The sequence below is a fragment of the Rattus rattus genome, chromosome 9 (assembly GCF_011064425.1).
Source record: "Rattus rattus isolate New Zealand chromosome 9, Rrattus_CSIRO_v1, whole genome shotgun sequence".
Lineage (NCBI taxonomy): Eukaryota > Metazoa > Chordata > Mammalia > Rodentia > Muridae > Rattus > Rattus rattus.
In genome coordinates, this window is record NC_046162.1 from 87,331,787 (window position 1) to 87,349,853 (window position 18,067).

The 18,067-nt window shown below is 41.9% G+C and overlaps 1 protein-coding gene across 5 annotated transcripts in view; it reads right to left on the minus strand.

Moving 5' to 3' along the window:
- The window catches only part of Ap2b1 (adaptor related protein complex 2 subunit beta 1), a 105,437-nt gene that overhangs the window by 52,723 nt on the left and 34,647 nt on the right, over positions 1-18,067 (minus strand). For all 5 annotated transcript variants that reach the window (XM_032912741.1, XM_032912740.1, XM_032912739.1 and 2 more), the window contains 8 exons: positions 17,327-17,548; positions 16,396-16,516; positions 16,182-16,277; positions 13,694-13,809; positions 11,362-11,527; positions 10,075-10,173; positions 6,535-6,794; positions 2,149-2,341 (listed from right to left, as the gene is read on the minus strand). In XM_032912741.1, coding sequence (XP_032768632.1) covers positions 2,149-2,341; positions 6,535-6,794; positions 10,075-10,173; positions 11,362-11,527; positions 13,694-13,809; positions 16,182-16,277; positions 16,396-16,516; positions 17,327-17,548 — 1,273 coding nt within the window. The remainder of the gene's footprint in view (positions 1-2,148; positions 2,342-6,534; positions 6,795-10,074; positions 10,174-11,361; positions 11,528-13,693; positions 13,810-16,181; positions 16,278-16,395; positions 16,517-17,326; positions 17,549-18,067) is intronic.

An 18,067-nucleotide genomic window follows, 5' to 3' on the forward strand; every position in this document is an offset into this window, starting at 1 on the left:
TACCTTATTTCATTTGGAATTTTATTCGGCTCAATGTTCTCAATCTTGGCTGTAAAATTAAAATAGCTTGGACAACTTAAAAACAAAACAAAATAAAGCAAACAAACATGAAAACAGTATTTGGGGGCCAGGCTGGGCGCATGCCTTTAATCCCAATAGTTGGGAGGCAGAGGCAGGCGGATGTCGGAGCTCAAGGCCAGCCTGGTCTATACAGTGAGCTCCCAAGCCAGACAGGGAGATCCCTTCTCAAAAAATGTCTATGCCTTTGAGTACTGGGCTTACAAACATGTACCATCCTTACCTGTTTTTTAGTTGGTTGGTTGGTTGGTTTCTTTTCTTCCCCCCTCCTCCCCACCCCCAAACAGAGTTTTTCTTTGTAGTCCTGACTCTCCTGGAACTCACTCTGTAAAGCTGGCTGTCCAGAAACTCAGAGATATCTGCACTGCCTCTGCCTTCCGAGTGCTGGGATTATAGTCGTGCACCACCACTGCCCAGCCATTACCTGTTTTTTTATGTGGGTGTTGGGAACCCAATTCAGGTTCTCATGCTCCAAGGCTTAGCCATCTCCCAGCTTTTCCAGCAGCCTTTTTATTTGAAGCAGTATTTATAGAGTTTCATCTTTATCTATCACTTCTCTCTCTACCTGTTAGAATTGTGGCCCTGGAAATATCAAAATCAGGGCCCCCTTTTTACCTCCATTTGTAAACATGTTTGCCCTCTTAGGTTCGATGAGAACAGGGAAAGCAGTAAGGAAGTCAAAGCATAAACCTGAATACAGTGCTCAACCTGCAGTTGATATATCAATATAAGGGCCATTTCCGTCTCTTGGGCAGCTCCATGATATTGTTTATCTACCTTTAGTCTGAAGAGGCTATATGTACAGCAATGCAGAATGGTATCACCAACATACTATTCTTCTACAACCAGTCAAGCCCAAATGCTATCTATATGCAAAAGAAACACAATAGGGGTGTTCAAAATGTGCCAACAAGCTGGAGTCTCCTGCATGGCCTGTGATTAGACTCTGGATACACTGCACAACTCACAGTGGCCTGACTGTACCTTAGTGGACTCTCTGCCAAAGCTTAAATGCACCTATACTGACTTGGATAATCCAGACACCACACTCCTCATACAGCTTAGGAGAAAACGCTGTCCTTTATATACAGAAGAGCACGGGGCTTTGGTTCCATCATCTCTAAAATCGTAGTTCCTCCCTAAGGTGTGTGCTGGGAATACGTCAACTCCTCAGGCATCTGGACAGTCATCAGAGTATCAGACACCTACATTGTAGTTCCAAGGTTAAGTAAAATCCGCAGGGAGCCGTACCACCTCTCATTTTCCTAGCTTTTCCCCACACACTGACAGTTCCTGCATTTGCCATTTCTCCATCTTGTAGAACAACGAAGCTGGTGGCATGTGTCCACAGACATTCTGGACTTTGGAGCCTTTTATTATTAGAATCCTGGAAGCTAATTAAATTGGAAGTATGACAAAGGGAGAAGGAGGAGAAGGGGGGGAAAGTCGAGCAGTTCTTTCCAATTGTAACAAAGTACATCTTAGACACAATGCTCAAATAACTGTCTCATGTGGAAAAGGCACAAACCAATAAATATTTAAAACTCAGAGGGTATTTTTTAGGGTCTGTGAGTGCTGAAGCAGAGTCTCATTTAGTTCAGGTCGGCCTCGAATTCACTTTGTAGCTGAGGTTGACCCTGAACTTCCAATCCTCTTGCCTGTCCTCCCAAGTGATGGGATTACAGGTATGTGCCACCATACCCACAAGGCAGAGGCTTAAAAGCCTGCAAGAGGATGACCATTACAAAGCCATTTTAATGATATTTGAGACCAAAGGAAAACTTGTAAGAAGCTAAGAAAAATAATGAACTCTGGTAAGGACATTAATAATTGAGATTACCAAATAACATGCTGGCTAAATACCAGAAGGTCTATTTATAAGCAGGCCAACATGATAAACCTATACATGTGCAGAAATACTGCATCACAATGAACAGAATAGTAATGGACTCTCTAAAGATAGATAATTCTGTCCTTTACAAAGGACATTTCTGCTCATCAAAGAAAGCCAAATCGAGTTCTCTAGTCTACCAAGAACTAAAAATAACCATGAGAAACAAAGATGCTTACCAGGCTATCCAGTCCTCCTCCTAAAAGATCCACTGCTCCCATCTGCATGGAGGACACTTGCGGGACATTCACTGGGGGACCCAGGTCAAGATTTAAAAGATCCCCCAGAAGGTCACCTTGAGAGGGGATGACTTGAGGCTGTTCCAGGTTGGTTGCAGTGGTGGTGCCAACAGGGCTATCACCTGCATCAGTGCTGCAATCAAACACAGAGGAGGAATGAGAAAAACTGTCTTCATCCATAATACCTCAAAGCATCGAGTGAATGTCATGGGTATAATTGCAAAACTAAAAATGCAATCAAGGGGTTACACAGGGCCAAGATACCTACACTGGTCAAAGCTCTTGCCATCAAGGTTAATCCCCAGAATCTACACATGGAAGGGGAGAGGTCTCTCCCACAAGCTGCCTTCTTGTGAGGCATGTGCACACACACACAGCAAACAAATAAATGTTAAAACAACGAAAACGAAAGGCCTAAGGAACCGTTGACAAGACTTGAACATGGAGGAGTAAGGAGAATGGCGGTAAACAAACAGTAAGGAAATGATGAGTGAGGCTGATAATGGGTAATTGGGGGGAAAAAGAGAAATAGAAGACACTTGGGTTTGGTCTGTTTTTGTTTTGCTGCTAAAAACACATTCTTCAATCACAGCTTCAAGATGCTTAATTCTATTATGTATTAAGAAAAATAACTACAGATGTCCAGCAGTCAACTAAACACAAGTGACTGGCAGTCCAAGCTAGACAAAAGAATTTGGACAGAAATTTATACACACAGTGTAGGTAAATAGCCAGCAGAAGTTGTATTGGTAAGAGCAGGGGATCTAGAATCAGACATCTAAGATCACGTGTATGCTTCTCATAGTGTTAACTATGGGGGACAACTCTATGACCAAATTTCTTAGTAATCGAATGCAAACAATACCACCTGAGCCAGGCTATCAAAGTGGGGCTCCAACGAGAGCATGCTGTCTGGTAGTGTATCAGCAGTGACTATGGTTGGCCCGTAAGTCCCCTCAGTATGGAGTATGAAGAGAAGCACTGGAAAAGTTCAGACAGACTTTTGAATCAGCTAAGACTAGTAGCCAACGATGAGAAAGAACAGGTCTTAAGACTTGAAACTGGAATGTCCCCCACAGGCTAACAGTTTGAATATGCAGTCCCTCGCTTGTCACACTATTCTGATGATTGTGGAGTACTCAGTTGATGTGGGGCCTGGCAGGCAGAAGTAGATCATTAGAGGCAGGCTTTGGAAAGTTGTATCTGCTTCCTGTATGCTTCTATGACAACAAGCCTCAAACTCCTGCTGCCATGAAGGGGTGTCCCTGTCTCTCTGCCTTCTCTGCTATGACAGAGAAAACCCTGGACACCATGGGACAAATGAAACCCCACCCTCTTGTTTCTGACACCTAAGATAAATGTGCTACTTACTTGTCTCACTGCTGTAACAAAATATCTGATAAAAGCCATTAAGAATGTTTATTTGGCTCACAGCTGAAGACTGGCACGTCATGGCAGGGAAGGTGTGGTCACAAGAGCAGGAGACAGCTGGTCACACTCTGACCAAGCAGGAAGCACAGAGCAATGAACAACTATGCTCAGCTTACTTTCTCCTTTTTGTTCAGTTGGGGACCGTAGCCTGTGTCACAGTACAGCCCACATTTTAGGTAGGCCTTCCTAATTAAATTACCCAATCCGGATAATCTGCACGGATATGCCCTGAGGTTTGTTTCCACAGTTGTTGGAAGTAGACTGTTAGGAGAGGCTACTGAAAGTTCCATTTGCCTCTGGTACTGGCGTGCTCTCCTCTGCTTTTGCTACCACAATAACAAGCGTCTGCCTCACATTCCTACTGCCATGAATAGAATACCCCTGGTGCCATGTCTTCCCCATTAAAATGAACTGAAATCCCTCTGAAACCTAAGACCAAATAACACACTGCACAGGGATGGACGGATGAGATCCCTTCTCCTCGCTTCCTCCTTTTTTTTTTTTTTTTTTTTTTTTAAATAAGATCTCTTGACTCTAGGAGGCTGAGCCTCCAGGACCATGGGTCTGCCATCTTTTTTTTTTTTTTTAAGATTTATTTATTTATTATATATATACATGTACACTGTAGCTGTCTTCAGACACACCAGAAGAGGGCATCCGACCTCATTGCAGATGGTTGTGAGCCACCATGTGGTTACTGGGATTTGAACTCAGGACCTTTGGGAGAGCAGTCAGTACTCTTAACCACTGAGCCATCTCTCCAGCCCTCCTCGCTTCCTCCTTTAAGGTGTTTGTGTCTGTCAGAAGTTATCACATGAAAACTAACTGAAATAACATGGGATTGCAGAGACTGAAGAGAATTTTTGAGAACTATCAATAAAGCCATGTCAAGAAGGGACAAATAAGAGCAGAAGTGGAGATGTAAGAAATACATGGACACATAAGCTAATCTTTGCATGTGAAATTCCACCAACTTACAACATGAGCCATCTAAGAAATATGACAGAATATGTACATTTATTAGTACCTCAAAATAGAAGGCAAAATGCATAATTTTCCTCACTATAATGAAAGAATATTCTAAGAGGGTATGTACAGTCAGAGGACAAGAGATAGTCCTGTAGAGAAATATGGAAGAACAAGACAAACCATAAGTATATGCCCAAGAAATTCAATATCTAGCATTTCCCACTGTGAAGTCATGTAAGTTACTGCGCAAATGCCGTCAGAGATCAAAGCTATCAAAGATTAGCTTGTCTCATCAGACACCTTCACAGAGCAGCGGCAAAGGTAGAGCACAATAGCACTTAGGTAGACCACCGCACCTCACTCTTTGCCAAGTGATTCTAAAGGCCCAGCACTGCCACCTTTGAACCTCTACAGGAGGCAGGCTCAGGCTTTCCAGGGTTGCTGCATTTCATGTCACAAGTACAGCACTTACTAACTTTTGTCACAGAACAATTAGGGAAGGACTGTACAGAGAAGCCATTTTCAGCAATTCCTCTCTCCTCTCTCTCTTCTCCTGCCATTCCTCCTTCCCTCTCCCTCTCCTCCCCTCCCCCTCCCCCCCCCATACACACACACTCACTCCTTTTGGTTTTGGATGAGTTGGAGTGCTAGGGATTCAACATAGGGGCCTCGCAGGCACTAGGCAAGCACTCAAGCACTGAAGTATATTCCTAAGCCATCACCCCCATTTATACCAAAGGGGTATAAATGTTTCTTGTATCAGTCTTTAAAGACAAGAATAAGTACATATGGATAAGAGGCTTTGATAAGGACCTATGTAAAAAGCCAGGCCCTGTTGCCCAGGCCTGCCTGCAATCCTAGCTTCATGGGAAGCTTCTAGGCTGCACAATGAGTTCTGGGAGCCTCAAGCACATAAGACCCTGTCTTAGAAAAACAAAAGCAAAAAGAGTTTATTAGTGTTCCCCTTCCCTGATTATAAGATTGAGCGTGGTAGAAATTGCATGTTTCCTGTGCTCTGCTCCAAATACACTTTCCTTACTCATCTCATTAACCTAATTTGGTGGCAACAACACAAAGTAGACCTGCGTAATGGAAAACTGTATCTATGTGTAGACTCTAAGCTGTTTATACATCTCAATCCTGCCAAAGTATTTTGTTAATAGTTTCCCCATATTCATTTATTCAAGAGAAATAATATCTTAATAACGGTTCTCTGTGCATGTGGGCATGTGCCAACCCATGCAGGACAGAGGACAACCTGAAGTGTTATTTCTCAGGGGCCATGTTTATTTTTTTTTTGAAAGATATCTTTCTTTTCATTTATGTGTATCTTTCTGTATCTAAGTGTATGCTGCATGTGTTCCAGATGCAAGGAGACCAGATGCTGATCATCTGGAGCTGGAGTTAGGGGGTTGTAAGTCACTCAGTGTGGCACTGGGAATTGAACACTGGAAGAGCACCAACAAAGCTGAACCACTGAGTGTCTCTCCAGTCCACACTGCCTTGCTTTTTGGGAAAGCATCTCTCCTTGAGACCTGTAGCTGACTGTTTAGTTTGGCTAGCCAGTGGGCTCTAACAACTTCCAGTCTCCTGCTCCTCAGTGCCCAGGCACTCCCTCCAGGCCTAGCTTTTTTCCACTTGGGTTCTGGAGATCAAATTCCCTTTGCCAACTGAGCTATCTCCTTAGCCCCAGTATCTAACACATTACCAGAACTTAAGTAACTCCCAAACGTTATCAATACAGATAATATCCACCATAATTGTCTATAGTGTTATTGTGCTCCTAGACTGGAAGTCAGAGAAAGAAGCTCTTTAGAGCAGCAAGACTGGAATGCACAGCAAGCTCTTTTCCAGGTATAGCACAGAAGGAAGACAAACTGCTGAAACGCAAGTCACTTCTCGCTGAAGAGACCTGCACCTGCTTACCTCCCATGGTGAATTGGCAAGTGTTTGCGATGAATGCCATGGCTCCCTTCCACAAAAGCATTCGGAGGTTTATGGTACACGGAGGCCAAAGAACCAATGTGGCAGATGAGCTCATCCAGGAGGGTAGGTTCAATGAGGTCTGTTTCCTCAGAGATCAATGGCTTCTCAGACAACACTACTTCTTTGGCTGTCACAGGGTCAGTTGAAAGAAGGCGCCAATAAATATAACCCCGATCTCGAAGGTCAGGATTATCAGAATCCTAAGGAGAAGCAAAGGCAAGGTGACTTAGATGGATCTGTTCTCCACAAAGACACCAAGGTGCCAGACTTACTGTCAAGGCACTGTTGTAGTGACTTATTCAGATTAGCTACTAAAATGATATTTTACTGAGACTTAATAGTCTATAGTTATAACTATATGCCTATATTCTCTATATTCTATATGCCTATATTCTCTATATTCTATTTGCCTAGTGTTTCAAGGAACTTAAACATATATTGAGATGGGCTAATGCCCAGACTCACAGTCCAAAGAAGAGAAGGAAAAAAACCACTTTAATCCAGTAACAGTTAAATGGCCTTGGAAAATTCAACTTCTGAGACCTATATGATAGGAGGAAAGAGAAATGAACCCCCACAAGTTGTCAACTGACTTCTATAAGCACAGTGTGACGTGTGCAATAAATAAAAATGTGTCAGCCTTAAAAAAATATATTTTTTATTTTACTGGTACCAATGTTCTACCTGCATCTGTGTAAGTACACTATGTATAAGCAGTGCCCACAGAGGTTAGAGGAGGGTGTCAAAGCCCCTGGAACTAGAATTACAGATGGTGGTCAGCAACTCTGTTGGTGCTGGAAATGAAGTCAAGTCCTCTGCAGGAACAGTAAATACTCTTAACCACCAAGTTGTCTCCTTAGCTCTCAGGTGTAAGCTTAAACAAAAAACCCAAAACTGCTACCTAGGCCATATGTGGAAGTACACACATGCTCTAATTCCAATATTCAGGATACTGAGGCAGGGGGATTGCATGAATGAGGGCATCCAGGATATGTACTGAGTACTGAGCCAGTTAGGGCTGCATAGCAAGACACCCTCTCTAAATTAATTAACTAATAAAAATTAATAAATGTGGCCATGAATATTGGCAGGAATTTTCTTGACACATATTATGCCTTACATCTGTTTTCCTAATTCATTCCTTAAAATTGTTACTTATAAATATGTATCTACTTGACTACAATGTACTATGTGTATACAGAGCCTGTGCAAACCAGAAAGTTGTATCAGATTCCCTGGAACTGGAGTTATAGACATTGTGAGCCCCCATGCAGGTACTGGAAATTGAATCTAGTTCCTTTACAAGAACAGCAATTGCTCTTAACCACTGAGCCATCTCTCTAGCCCCATAACTTCCTTCTTGATTCAAGTAACTGTATTCACCTCCTGGAGACACTGGCTAAGTCTCAGTAATAGAAAGAGACTACTACAGTGCCTGACTCAAGAGCTCATAGAGGTAAACAAATTAAAACAACAACAGCAATCCCGGAACACCCAACAACGAAGCATTAACCAACATACAAATAAATGTATGTGCCTTCAAAAAGAGTAACACTTGAATTTAGTGCTCCGTTTGTTCTAGTTTTAAAATAATTCTATGCATATTCATGGCTTAAAAATTATAATCTGCTGAGTGTACTGGCATACACCTTTAATCTCAGCATCCAGGAGATAGAAGTTCACTGAGCTCAAGGCCAGCCTGGTCTACATACTGAGATGAGGCCCTGTCCTGAGAAGAAAAAGAAAAGCTAGCAAACAAATTATAATCATGCCACACCAGATTTATAAGGGTACAAAATAAAAAGAAAATCTTTGACAATTATCCAATCCCTTCCTGATCTCCACCCTCCACTCCCAATAACCATGACTAGGCTGTATGTGTCTGTCTCGATCAACACACATGCTTTTGGCATAGAAACTAGTTCCATATTATACACATTGCTCCATAAGTACTTTCATACACATAATAAAAATTAAAATAAAATTCTAAAATATTTCCCAGAGCACTTACAAGTGAATTTTTTTTTCTTTTTTTCGGAGCTGGGGACCGAACCCCAACCCCACAAGTGAATTTTTAAGTAATTAGTAATAAGAAAATGATAGCCCAGAACTGGCAAAGTACTATAGAAGGGGTTGATGTTTTCATAATATACCATTAGAAACAGAAGAAACAGACAGAAAAATGGTTAATTTGTGAATCAGATTCCATGTGTAGATACACATCTTAACTGACAATTGTGTTAAAGCCAGCCTGTTCTCAAATTCAATTCAAGACATTACCAAATCATCATATTACACTATAAATAAAAAAATCATGGGGTTGGGGATTTAGCTCAGTGGTAGAGCGCTTGCCTAGCAAGCGCGAGGCCCTGGGTTCGGTCCTCAGCTCCAAGAAAAAAAAAATCATTTTGATTTTTATGGATCTGAATGGTAACATGATTTTTTTCTAGTGCTAAAAACTGAGTATAGGGCCCCGGGTACTCTAGGCAAGTGCTATATTTCCCAGCACTTTCATATATTTTCATATTATCGATAATATATAATCTAAATCAAATTTTCAAGATTATCACAAAAGCTGGGGTCAGCCAGAATAAATTTTTGTATTTTAAAATTTATTTCATGTGTATATGTATGCTCATGAGTGTATGCATATGTACCGCATATGTACAGGAGCCTGCACAGATCAGACGAGGCGTGGGTTCCAATGAACTGGGGGGTACAGTTGGTTGTGGACCACCATGTGGGACTAAGAAACAAAATTGGGTTCTCTGTGAGAACTACAAATTCTCTTAACTGCTGAGCCACCTCTCCAGTCTCAACTAGCTAAGCTAAAACTTGTGTAAGCCAGATACAATTTTGCACAATCTGTTAAGAGGCATCATTTTAGTATTTTCAGAACTAAAGCCTGCCCCAAGTGAACCTTCTTGAGAGGTGTACTGGTTACTTTTATTTCAACTAGAGTCATCTGAGAGAGAGAAGCTCAATTGAGAAAACGCCTTCACAAGACCAGACAGTAAGCAAGGATTTTCTTTTTTGTTTTTTGTTTTTTGTTCTTTTCTTTTTTTTGGAGCTGGGGACCAAACCCAGGGCCTTGCGCTTGCTAGGCAAGCGCTCTACAACTGAGCTAAATCCCCAACCCAGCAAGGATTTTCTTAATCACTGATTGGTGGGGGCAGGCTCAGCCCATTATGAAAAAGGCCAAGCCTGGGTCGGTGGTCCTGGGTTCTATAAGAAGGCAGGCTGAGCAAGCCAGTGAGCAGCACGCCTCCAAGGCCTCTGCATCAGCCCCTGCCTCCAGCTTCCTGCTGAGTTTGAGTTCCTGTTGGCTTCCTTCAACAGACTATGGTTCAGGTGACGCAACAATAAAGCCTTTCCCCCCCTCGTTGCTCTTCATTGTGGAGTTCACCACAGCAACAGCAGCCTTGAATGAGACAAGACGTACCATCCAGTCTAACCAATGGAAGCTCTCAGATCTCTCACCTGTGTGGCCAAGCTCAAGACCTGTTGGACCAGCTCCTGTGTTTCTGACGGCTTCTTGAGAAACAGTTTCACTATGGCGGTAAGCAGCGTGAGCTGCACCTAAAAAACAAAGTTCGACATCATCTCTAGTTCCTATTTCCTCAACTATGAATTGCTGATGCTGGTTACGAGATGAGAGGCTAAAGCTGAGCCAGTGTAACAAACAGCAGCCAAGAGCAATCTCTGAAGCACGAAGCCCCTGACCGTCAGGAGCCTCTTTCTTTCCAGTAGCAGCTTTGGTATCAAAAATGGCTTGTTTCTGGGCCAGATTTCAACTGTTCTTTCTTTTTAATAATCAAAAAAATTATGATGACGATGACGTGTCTGAATGCATGATGTGTGTGCATGCATGTGTTGCAGCGCACTCATGGAAGTCAAGGACAACTCCCATCATGCAGTCAGTTCTGTCCTTCCACCTTTACACGAGTTCCAGGGACCAAACTCAGACTGCCAGGCTTGTGCGGCAATGACCTTTACCCTCTGAGCCAGCCTTTAAATGTACTGTTTAAAGTACACACACAAAGAAGACCGATTGGCTCTTGATTAAACTGTGTTTACTTTGGCCAAAGCTAACAAGTTTGAAGGACTCATAAAATCGTTTGTCATACTGGGATAAGAGCCAAAACAAAATTGTGTCAGATTAGAGCCAATTAGCGGGAGCCTGCTGTGCCACTATTAATATTAAGCCTATTAAATTACTATAATGGATGACATACACAGACTTCTATTTGCTATGAGCACAGATGCCAGGGAGAAAGGGCTTAATAATCTGACTGCCTCTCTGGGCCTTTGACTCTGATTTTAGTAGGAGAGAGGGACAGATGGGGAGAAATCTAATCATCTATAGACAATCTTTTCAAACCTCGCTGTGCTGTACTGTAACGAGCAACAGCAAATACTAAGGACAATATGCAGTCACCCTTAAGTGACGGAAAATAAGAACCTCGTGACTGCTCACCATCACTGCAAGGAAGCTCGCTCACTTCAGGAACAGCACCCGCAGCAGGTAAGAACTGACTCGGTAGGTGCTTCTCTCTCTCTGGGAGCGCAGCCCTCAAACGTTCCAGTGCCCAGGATAGTCTAAGACCCCTGCTCTCAGCTCTGCAGCTATTCTACAGAACAGTGCTGACCAGAGGGTCATCCCTTCTGAGAAGAGGAAACCACGACAAACACACACACACACAGGAAACTAGCTAACATTTTACCTTCTCCATCCTCACTGTGGGGCACAGGATGGAAGAGACTTACCTGGGTGCTTTCATCGTGAAAACCTTCCAGGAAGCTCTCTAGTAACTCATCGGCGTTATCGATTCTTTCAGCATACTCTCCTACAATCCAAATCATAGCCGCTCGGGCATCGGGTTCATCCAGGGAGTCCAAGTTCTCACACAGCGTGGCAATAATGCTCTCATACCTGTTACGACAGATGCACTAAGTAAGAACTGCATTTAACAGCAGAAGCTAAAGCAAAAAACCATGCACAAGGGACTCCAAGCCACAAAGGTTTTTACTCGACAGAAGGTAGTAAGTCAAAATTGTATGGCTTAAATTTTTCTCCGAGTATTCTTTAAAATATGTTTTTATTTACAACTTTATAATTTTGTATATATGACCGTTTAGCTTGCATATATGTGTGTGCATCACATGAAGGCCAGGTACCTGCAGAGGTCAAAGGAGGCACTGGGTCCCCTGGCAGTGGAGTCACAGATGACTGTGAACCACTGTTCTTCAATTACGGTTTGTTGTGTTTTGTTTGTTTATTCATTTTGTTTTTGAGACAGGGACTCTATGTAGCTTGTTGTCCTCTAATTCATTCTATAAATCAGGCTGGCCTTGAACTCAGAGATCCACCTACCTCTACCTCCTGAGTGCTGGTACTAAAGGTGTGTGCCCACAAAACTAGATCAATTATGTTTTAGTAACTAAGCTTTCAACTTTTATAAGAGTTCATGAAGTCAGAAATCACAACTGTCTCGTATTGCACTTCTTCTATTTTTGGGTGCAATCCTTAATGCCTGCTCCACTTTAACCAAGGCAAGGTCTCTCTCTAAAATAAGAGCTCATAGACACAGCCGGTCTAGCCAGCCGGCTTGCCCCAGCTATCTCCCGCTTCCTGGCACTAGGTTCACAAGGGTGCCATCAAGCAGGCCTGACTCTTATGGTAGCAGGGATCAGAACTCTGGTCCTAAAGCTTACACAGCAAGTGCTTTATCTGAACCATCTCCCCAGCACACATTTACTTTTTACAAAAGAGATCTTTATGTTCTTTCTAATATAATACACTAATGACCTGCTTCTAATAAGTTCAATAATTTATTTTTATTCTTATAAATCAATGGCTCTCCCATGTTCATCATGCTAAATCTATGTCCTTCACTAACATAATTTAAAATTTTGTTTTTTATTTCTAAAGACTGAACCTAGGATCTAGCACATGAAAGGCAAACTCTTTCCCAATGAGTGCTATATTAAGTCTACTGTTTTCTTGTTTTAAAATGGGATCTTGCTAGGTTGCAAAGATTGGCTTGAACTTGTACTTGTCCTGCCTTGGCCTCCTGAATAGCTGAGATTATAGGCCTATGTCACCAGATCTAGCTGGCGAATGTGATTTTAAACATCAGACTGAAACAAATTAATGTGGATAACTAGTATACTAAGGCCAAGTATCTGCCCTATTCCTACTTATTAAACCAGACTTTTGACTATTTTCTTGAACTTAAACTGTCATAACCCCTTGTTTACACAAGTCTTACACATTTTTCCATTGAGCTTTTTCCCCCCTTAACCTATAAAAAAAGTTTAGAAACCCAATCCTTCACTTTTGGGAGGAGTTCAGAAAAAGGTTGTAGTCCTCTTTCTAAATAACACTTCTCAGAACAAAACAAAAAAAACCTCACAACAAAAACACAAATCCCACACGAATTCTGGACTGTGTGTCTCAGAATCAAATTATTTTTGTTTTATAAACTAAAAGGTTCCAACCTGAAAACTTTGTGATGTAAAACTATTCTTATGAGAGCAGTTACAAGGCTTTCCCACAAGGTAGTGGGCCCTATGCAAACTAAACCTCGTGGCTGCCCCGCTTTTTTTAAGAAGGGTAGCCTCTTCTAAAGGCTACTCATATAGATATGACTCATCTATCATATTAAGACCATTCTGAGGGGATAAAGTACATAATCATTTGCCTGACATAAAAGTGTGTGTGTCTAGACAACTAGGAAAGAATAGGCTCCCTGTTCAATGGTAACTCTGACCACAAACAATCTTATGTGTTTGACTTAGTCTATGCCGAGAGGCAGTAGACGCTTAAGCCTGTCTCATCTCTACAAAATAATAAGGTAGCTACACATGTCTGCAATCCCAGCACATGGGGCCAACTTGAAACTCCATTCCCATTTTTAAACTAGAAGTCTTAGTTTGCTACCCACTTATGCATCTCTGACATTTCATTAAAAAGAGCTACTATGACCAGTTATATTAAGAAAAATAATTCTTAATTATTAAAAGTCAATTTCAAAGCACCTTACTTATATGTTTTCCAAATGATTTGAGAAAGACAATTACAAGAATTTTGACATACTTGTTGGGGTATTTTCGGAAGATGTCCCTGATGACAACAATTGCCTCTTGGACCACATAATTTACTTTGGTCTGGATTAGATCAAGCAGTGTGCTTACACAGCGTTCTGCTGATTGCTAGGAGAGAAACATCAAAACTTAAGTCAATCCAATAACGCTATCTCAACACAAAAAATAAAAAAGGAAACGTACATTGACTAAGTCAGACAGGTACTAAATCTGCTACAGCTCCAAGTATATCAACATTAAAAATTCTAGGAATATACCAGATTTTATCATTAGAAAACAAATTGAAAAAGGTTTTGGTTTGGTTCTTTGTATTTTGCTAGAAGCAAACCTAGGGCCTCGTGCGGCTGGTCCAGAGCTCTACCACAGAGCTCTATCTGTACCTTCCACAAAGTTCTGTTAAACGAGTAAACATTAACCTGGACAGCTGGGAAGATAGAACTAATAATAATAATAAATAAGCCAGGGAGGGTATGAGTAAAGAAAGGTAATTAAAGAACACATATAAATCGGGGGTCCTTACTGGAATTCTTAAGTAAACAAAGACCGAATAGGGTTTTTCTGGTGTTTCTTTACTGGTTTTTCCCTCAATCCCGCCTCCCTCCAAACCCCCAGCCCCACCCCCACCTCTGCCCTGTAGCATCCAAGAAATCTGAGCTCTCTGGTTCTCAAAATAGGTCAGCAAGTACTCTTAATCACTGAGCCATCTCTCTGGCCGCCTGCACAGTGTGTTTCTAAACTTCCTTCAAATTTTGTATGGACTTACAAATATAAATTTTTCTCTCAGTTATACATGGCTCAAAATATCCTAGAATAGTTTCTTTATTGCTTTTCTGAGACAGGGTTTTTCTACGTAGTTCTAGCAGTTCTGGAACTTGCTCTGTAGACCAGGCTGGCCTCAAATTCAGAGATCTGCCTGCCTCTGCCTCCCAAATGCTGGGATTAAAGGCATGTGTCACCACATCTAGCTTCTATTCATCTTTTATTAATTGACTATATAATAAACTGATAAAATAGATTTCTTAATACTGTAACTTTTTTTTTTAAGGACAGGATCATGAGAAAAGTCCCCAAAATTCAATGACAAGTCTGAACAATTATCCCTCTGAACTATTATAGGTCATTACAGGCCTCTTGTCAGGATTCAAAAGGAAGCACATAATATCATCTAAAACTTTTGACTCTCATAAGCCTCCAGATTTAGTTATCAAAGGGGGATGGAGGTATGATGTAAGTAAATCACTAAGCTACAAGTCCAATCTAGACTCTAGGAAAGTCTATAAGTCTAAAAAGCAATCAATAAGTGGTACTGTATTGGGGCCAGCCAAATGGATCACTGGATTAAAAAAAAAAAAAAAAAAGGCACTGGCCACTAGGCCTAGGGACCTCAGATTGAGCCCCAGGAGCCTCATGGTGGACGGAGAGAACCAATTCTTACAAACTGTCCTCTGACCTCCACATATGTACCTTGGCTCATGCTGCCTCCTCAAACAATAAATATATAAATACAAAAAATAAATAGGTAGTATCAAAAAAGTTAAAATCAAGACAAAAATACAACACCTAAGGACATACATTAACCAAAAGCAATGTGTGGAAAAGAAAACGAAATGAAAGTCAGGCACAGTGGCTCATGCCTGGAATCCTTCATTTGGGACGACTAAGGCCAAGGGAATGTGAGTTTGGGTCCAGCCTGGGCTACACAGTAAGACCCAGTCTTAAAAATTAAAACCGACAAGCATCCCAAAATGCTTGGGGAAAGTGGGTGTTGAACAGGTAAAAATCTATAACTAAGAAATCAATAAATAATAACAAAATTATTTATAGATATAGAAGTATCAAAAGAAAAATTAACTTAAAAAAGAGTTTAAAGTTATACTTTTTGGGAAGTGGGTCTAGGTAAAGAAGGGAAAGAACCAGGGACAATTTCTGTTAAAAACTCTTTAATCTGGGCCTGAGAAGGCTTAGGGATTAAGAGCAATGGCTGTTCTCCCAGGGGACCTGGGTTAGAGTCCTAGCACACAAATGGTGGTTCATAATCTACCATCTGAACTCTAATTCCAGGGGGTATGAAACCCCCTTCTGGCCTACACAGGTAGTTGGCACCCGCAAGGTACCCACATAATGCAGACAAAACACCCATATACATTAAATTAATTTTTAAAAATTATTTTATTCATTAAGTATATGCTTTAGGGATGGAGAGATGGCTCAGTAGTTAGGAGCACTGACTGCTCTTCCAGAGGTCCTGAGTTCAATTCCCAGCAACCACATGGTGGCTCACAAACATCTGTAATGGGATCCAATGCCCTCTTCTGGTGTATCTGAAGATAGCTAGAGTGTACTCAGATAAAATAAACAAAAACGAGTATTTAAAAAAAGTGTGTGCTTTATTATTTTGATAAACTCCAATGTACATACCCTGTAAAATAATGAACACCCAGAATCCCATACGTGTGATCTCATCTCCTCAGGAGCCTTACCTCCACTTTGATGGCACACCGTCCAATGGCCCTCACAGCTTTGCGAACAAAGTCCACATCAACTTCAGTGGCATATTCCTTCAGTTCTGCCAGAACCTGTCAAATATCCAAGAAGTGGGTAACCTTTAAAGAGTTCCAAGAGCAATTCATGGCCTTCTGAATGCAGATCTTAAGCTCTAAGCTGGCACAAACTTAGGACGGCTTAAGGTCTAACCTGAGCAATGTTGGCTTGAGATGCAAGACGAATCATGATGTCTAACTTCTCTAGTTTAACATAGATAGGATCATTGTACTTCACAAAGAAGACCTTGATTTCCTGCTTCAAGATTTCAGGCCTGTGAGATACAAAATACAAGAAAGGAAGGTGACGGAATGTATTTACTGGCATATCCTACTCAGCCTGTATTAAAATCAAGTCAGTCTTCCTGCCTGGCCTCTTCAGAGGGAAAACCCTCATAAATGTCCTGTCTGAGCCTCTACTGTGCCTCCCTCCCACCCCCATTATAACAGCCCCACTATTATGTAACATTCTTTTTTTTTTTTCTTTCTATTTTTCGGAGCTGAGGACCGAAATGTAACATTTTCATTTCCACAAAGTAAAGCTCCTGTCAAGCTCAGTGCTTAGCCTGTTCTAAACAAGCGTTCTGCCATGAGCTACGCTCCCAGCCCATCTACTCTCGCCAACTCCACTTGGAGTCTGACTTGCATCCTTTAAATATGAGGGCATGTGTCACCACAGAGAATGGCCAAGGAAGAGCATCCCAGCTCTCAACACAACTCTCCATGGGTTAGCACTTTCAAAGCTACCTGGCCGGAAGCCACGCTGCACACCTTTAACCCCAGCTCTGGGGAGGTAGAGGCAGCAGATCTCTGTGAGACGGAGGTCAGCCTGGTCTACACAGAGTCTGTTTCAAAAATAGAAACCAAGGGAGCAAAGCCAAAACAGCCCTGAGCTGCAACACTAGTTAGTTACTATGGAAAGAACAGAAAGACTGTAAGCGGCTGTTCTTGGGCAAGCTGAGCTACTCTGTAACGTTTCGCTTCCACACAGTAAGGAATGAAGAGCATCAGTCTATGGAGCATTGATATGAAGCTTAATTTCAAGATCACAAACATTTTAAAGTCACCAAGTCACTATTTCCCACCTTTTCTGGACAATTAGGTTGATGTTCCTCAGGGCAACATACTGTACTTCTGGCTCCCCAGAGAGCAAAGTGACAAGTGGAGGCGCTAGCTTCTTTAGCAGCATATTGTAGTAGTCAGAGTCCTTGGGTAACAACTCTAGAAACTTCATCAGAACTTTTACTGCTGAAAGCACCACTGCAGAATTGGCATGAGAGAGCCGAGGCGTCACTCGCTCACAGATGCTGGGGACAGAAAGGGAAAATTAGCATCCAGGATTATGGTACCTTCGCTTGACTCAGTCCGTCAGTAATGCCAGCGCTCCATGGCCCAGGTAGTAATAAACCAAAGATCCAGTTAGAAAGTCAAAGCCCCATGCTTAAGTCAAAATGGGATCCAACACCCAAAAGCCGCATTCCCAGCAAACTACAGGCAGAGCAGGGGCCTCAGCAGACTCCAGAAGCCAGCAACAGGGAGATCCAAACCAGAAGGAAACTAGCAACCCCCGAGGCTTGCACTCACACCAGTTTCCTTCTTGTTTTCAGTCCTCTGTCTCCCCACATAATGTTAGCGCTCCCTGCCTCACAGCTCATCTCTACCCAACCTACAGGATGTCAAATCAAGCATTCAAAATATTAATCATAGCGAAAGGTGTCAACCACTTGGGACTTGGGGAGGAAATGGGATGGCAGGAAAAACTACACAACCTCTTGTTTTTAGGCTAGTAAGAAAGACTCAGAAACAGATGAGGGCTTGGTTTTGTT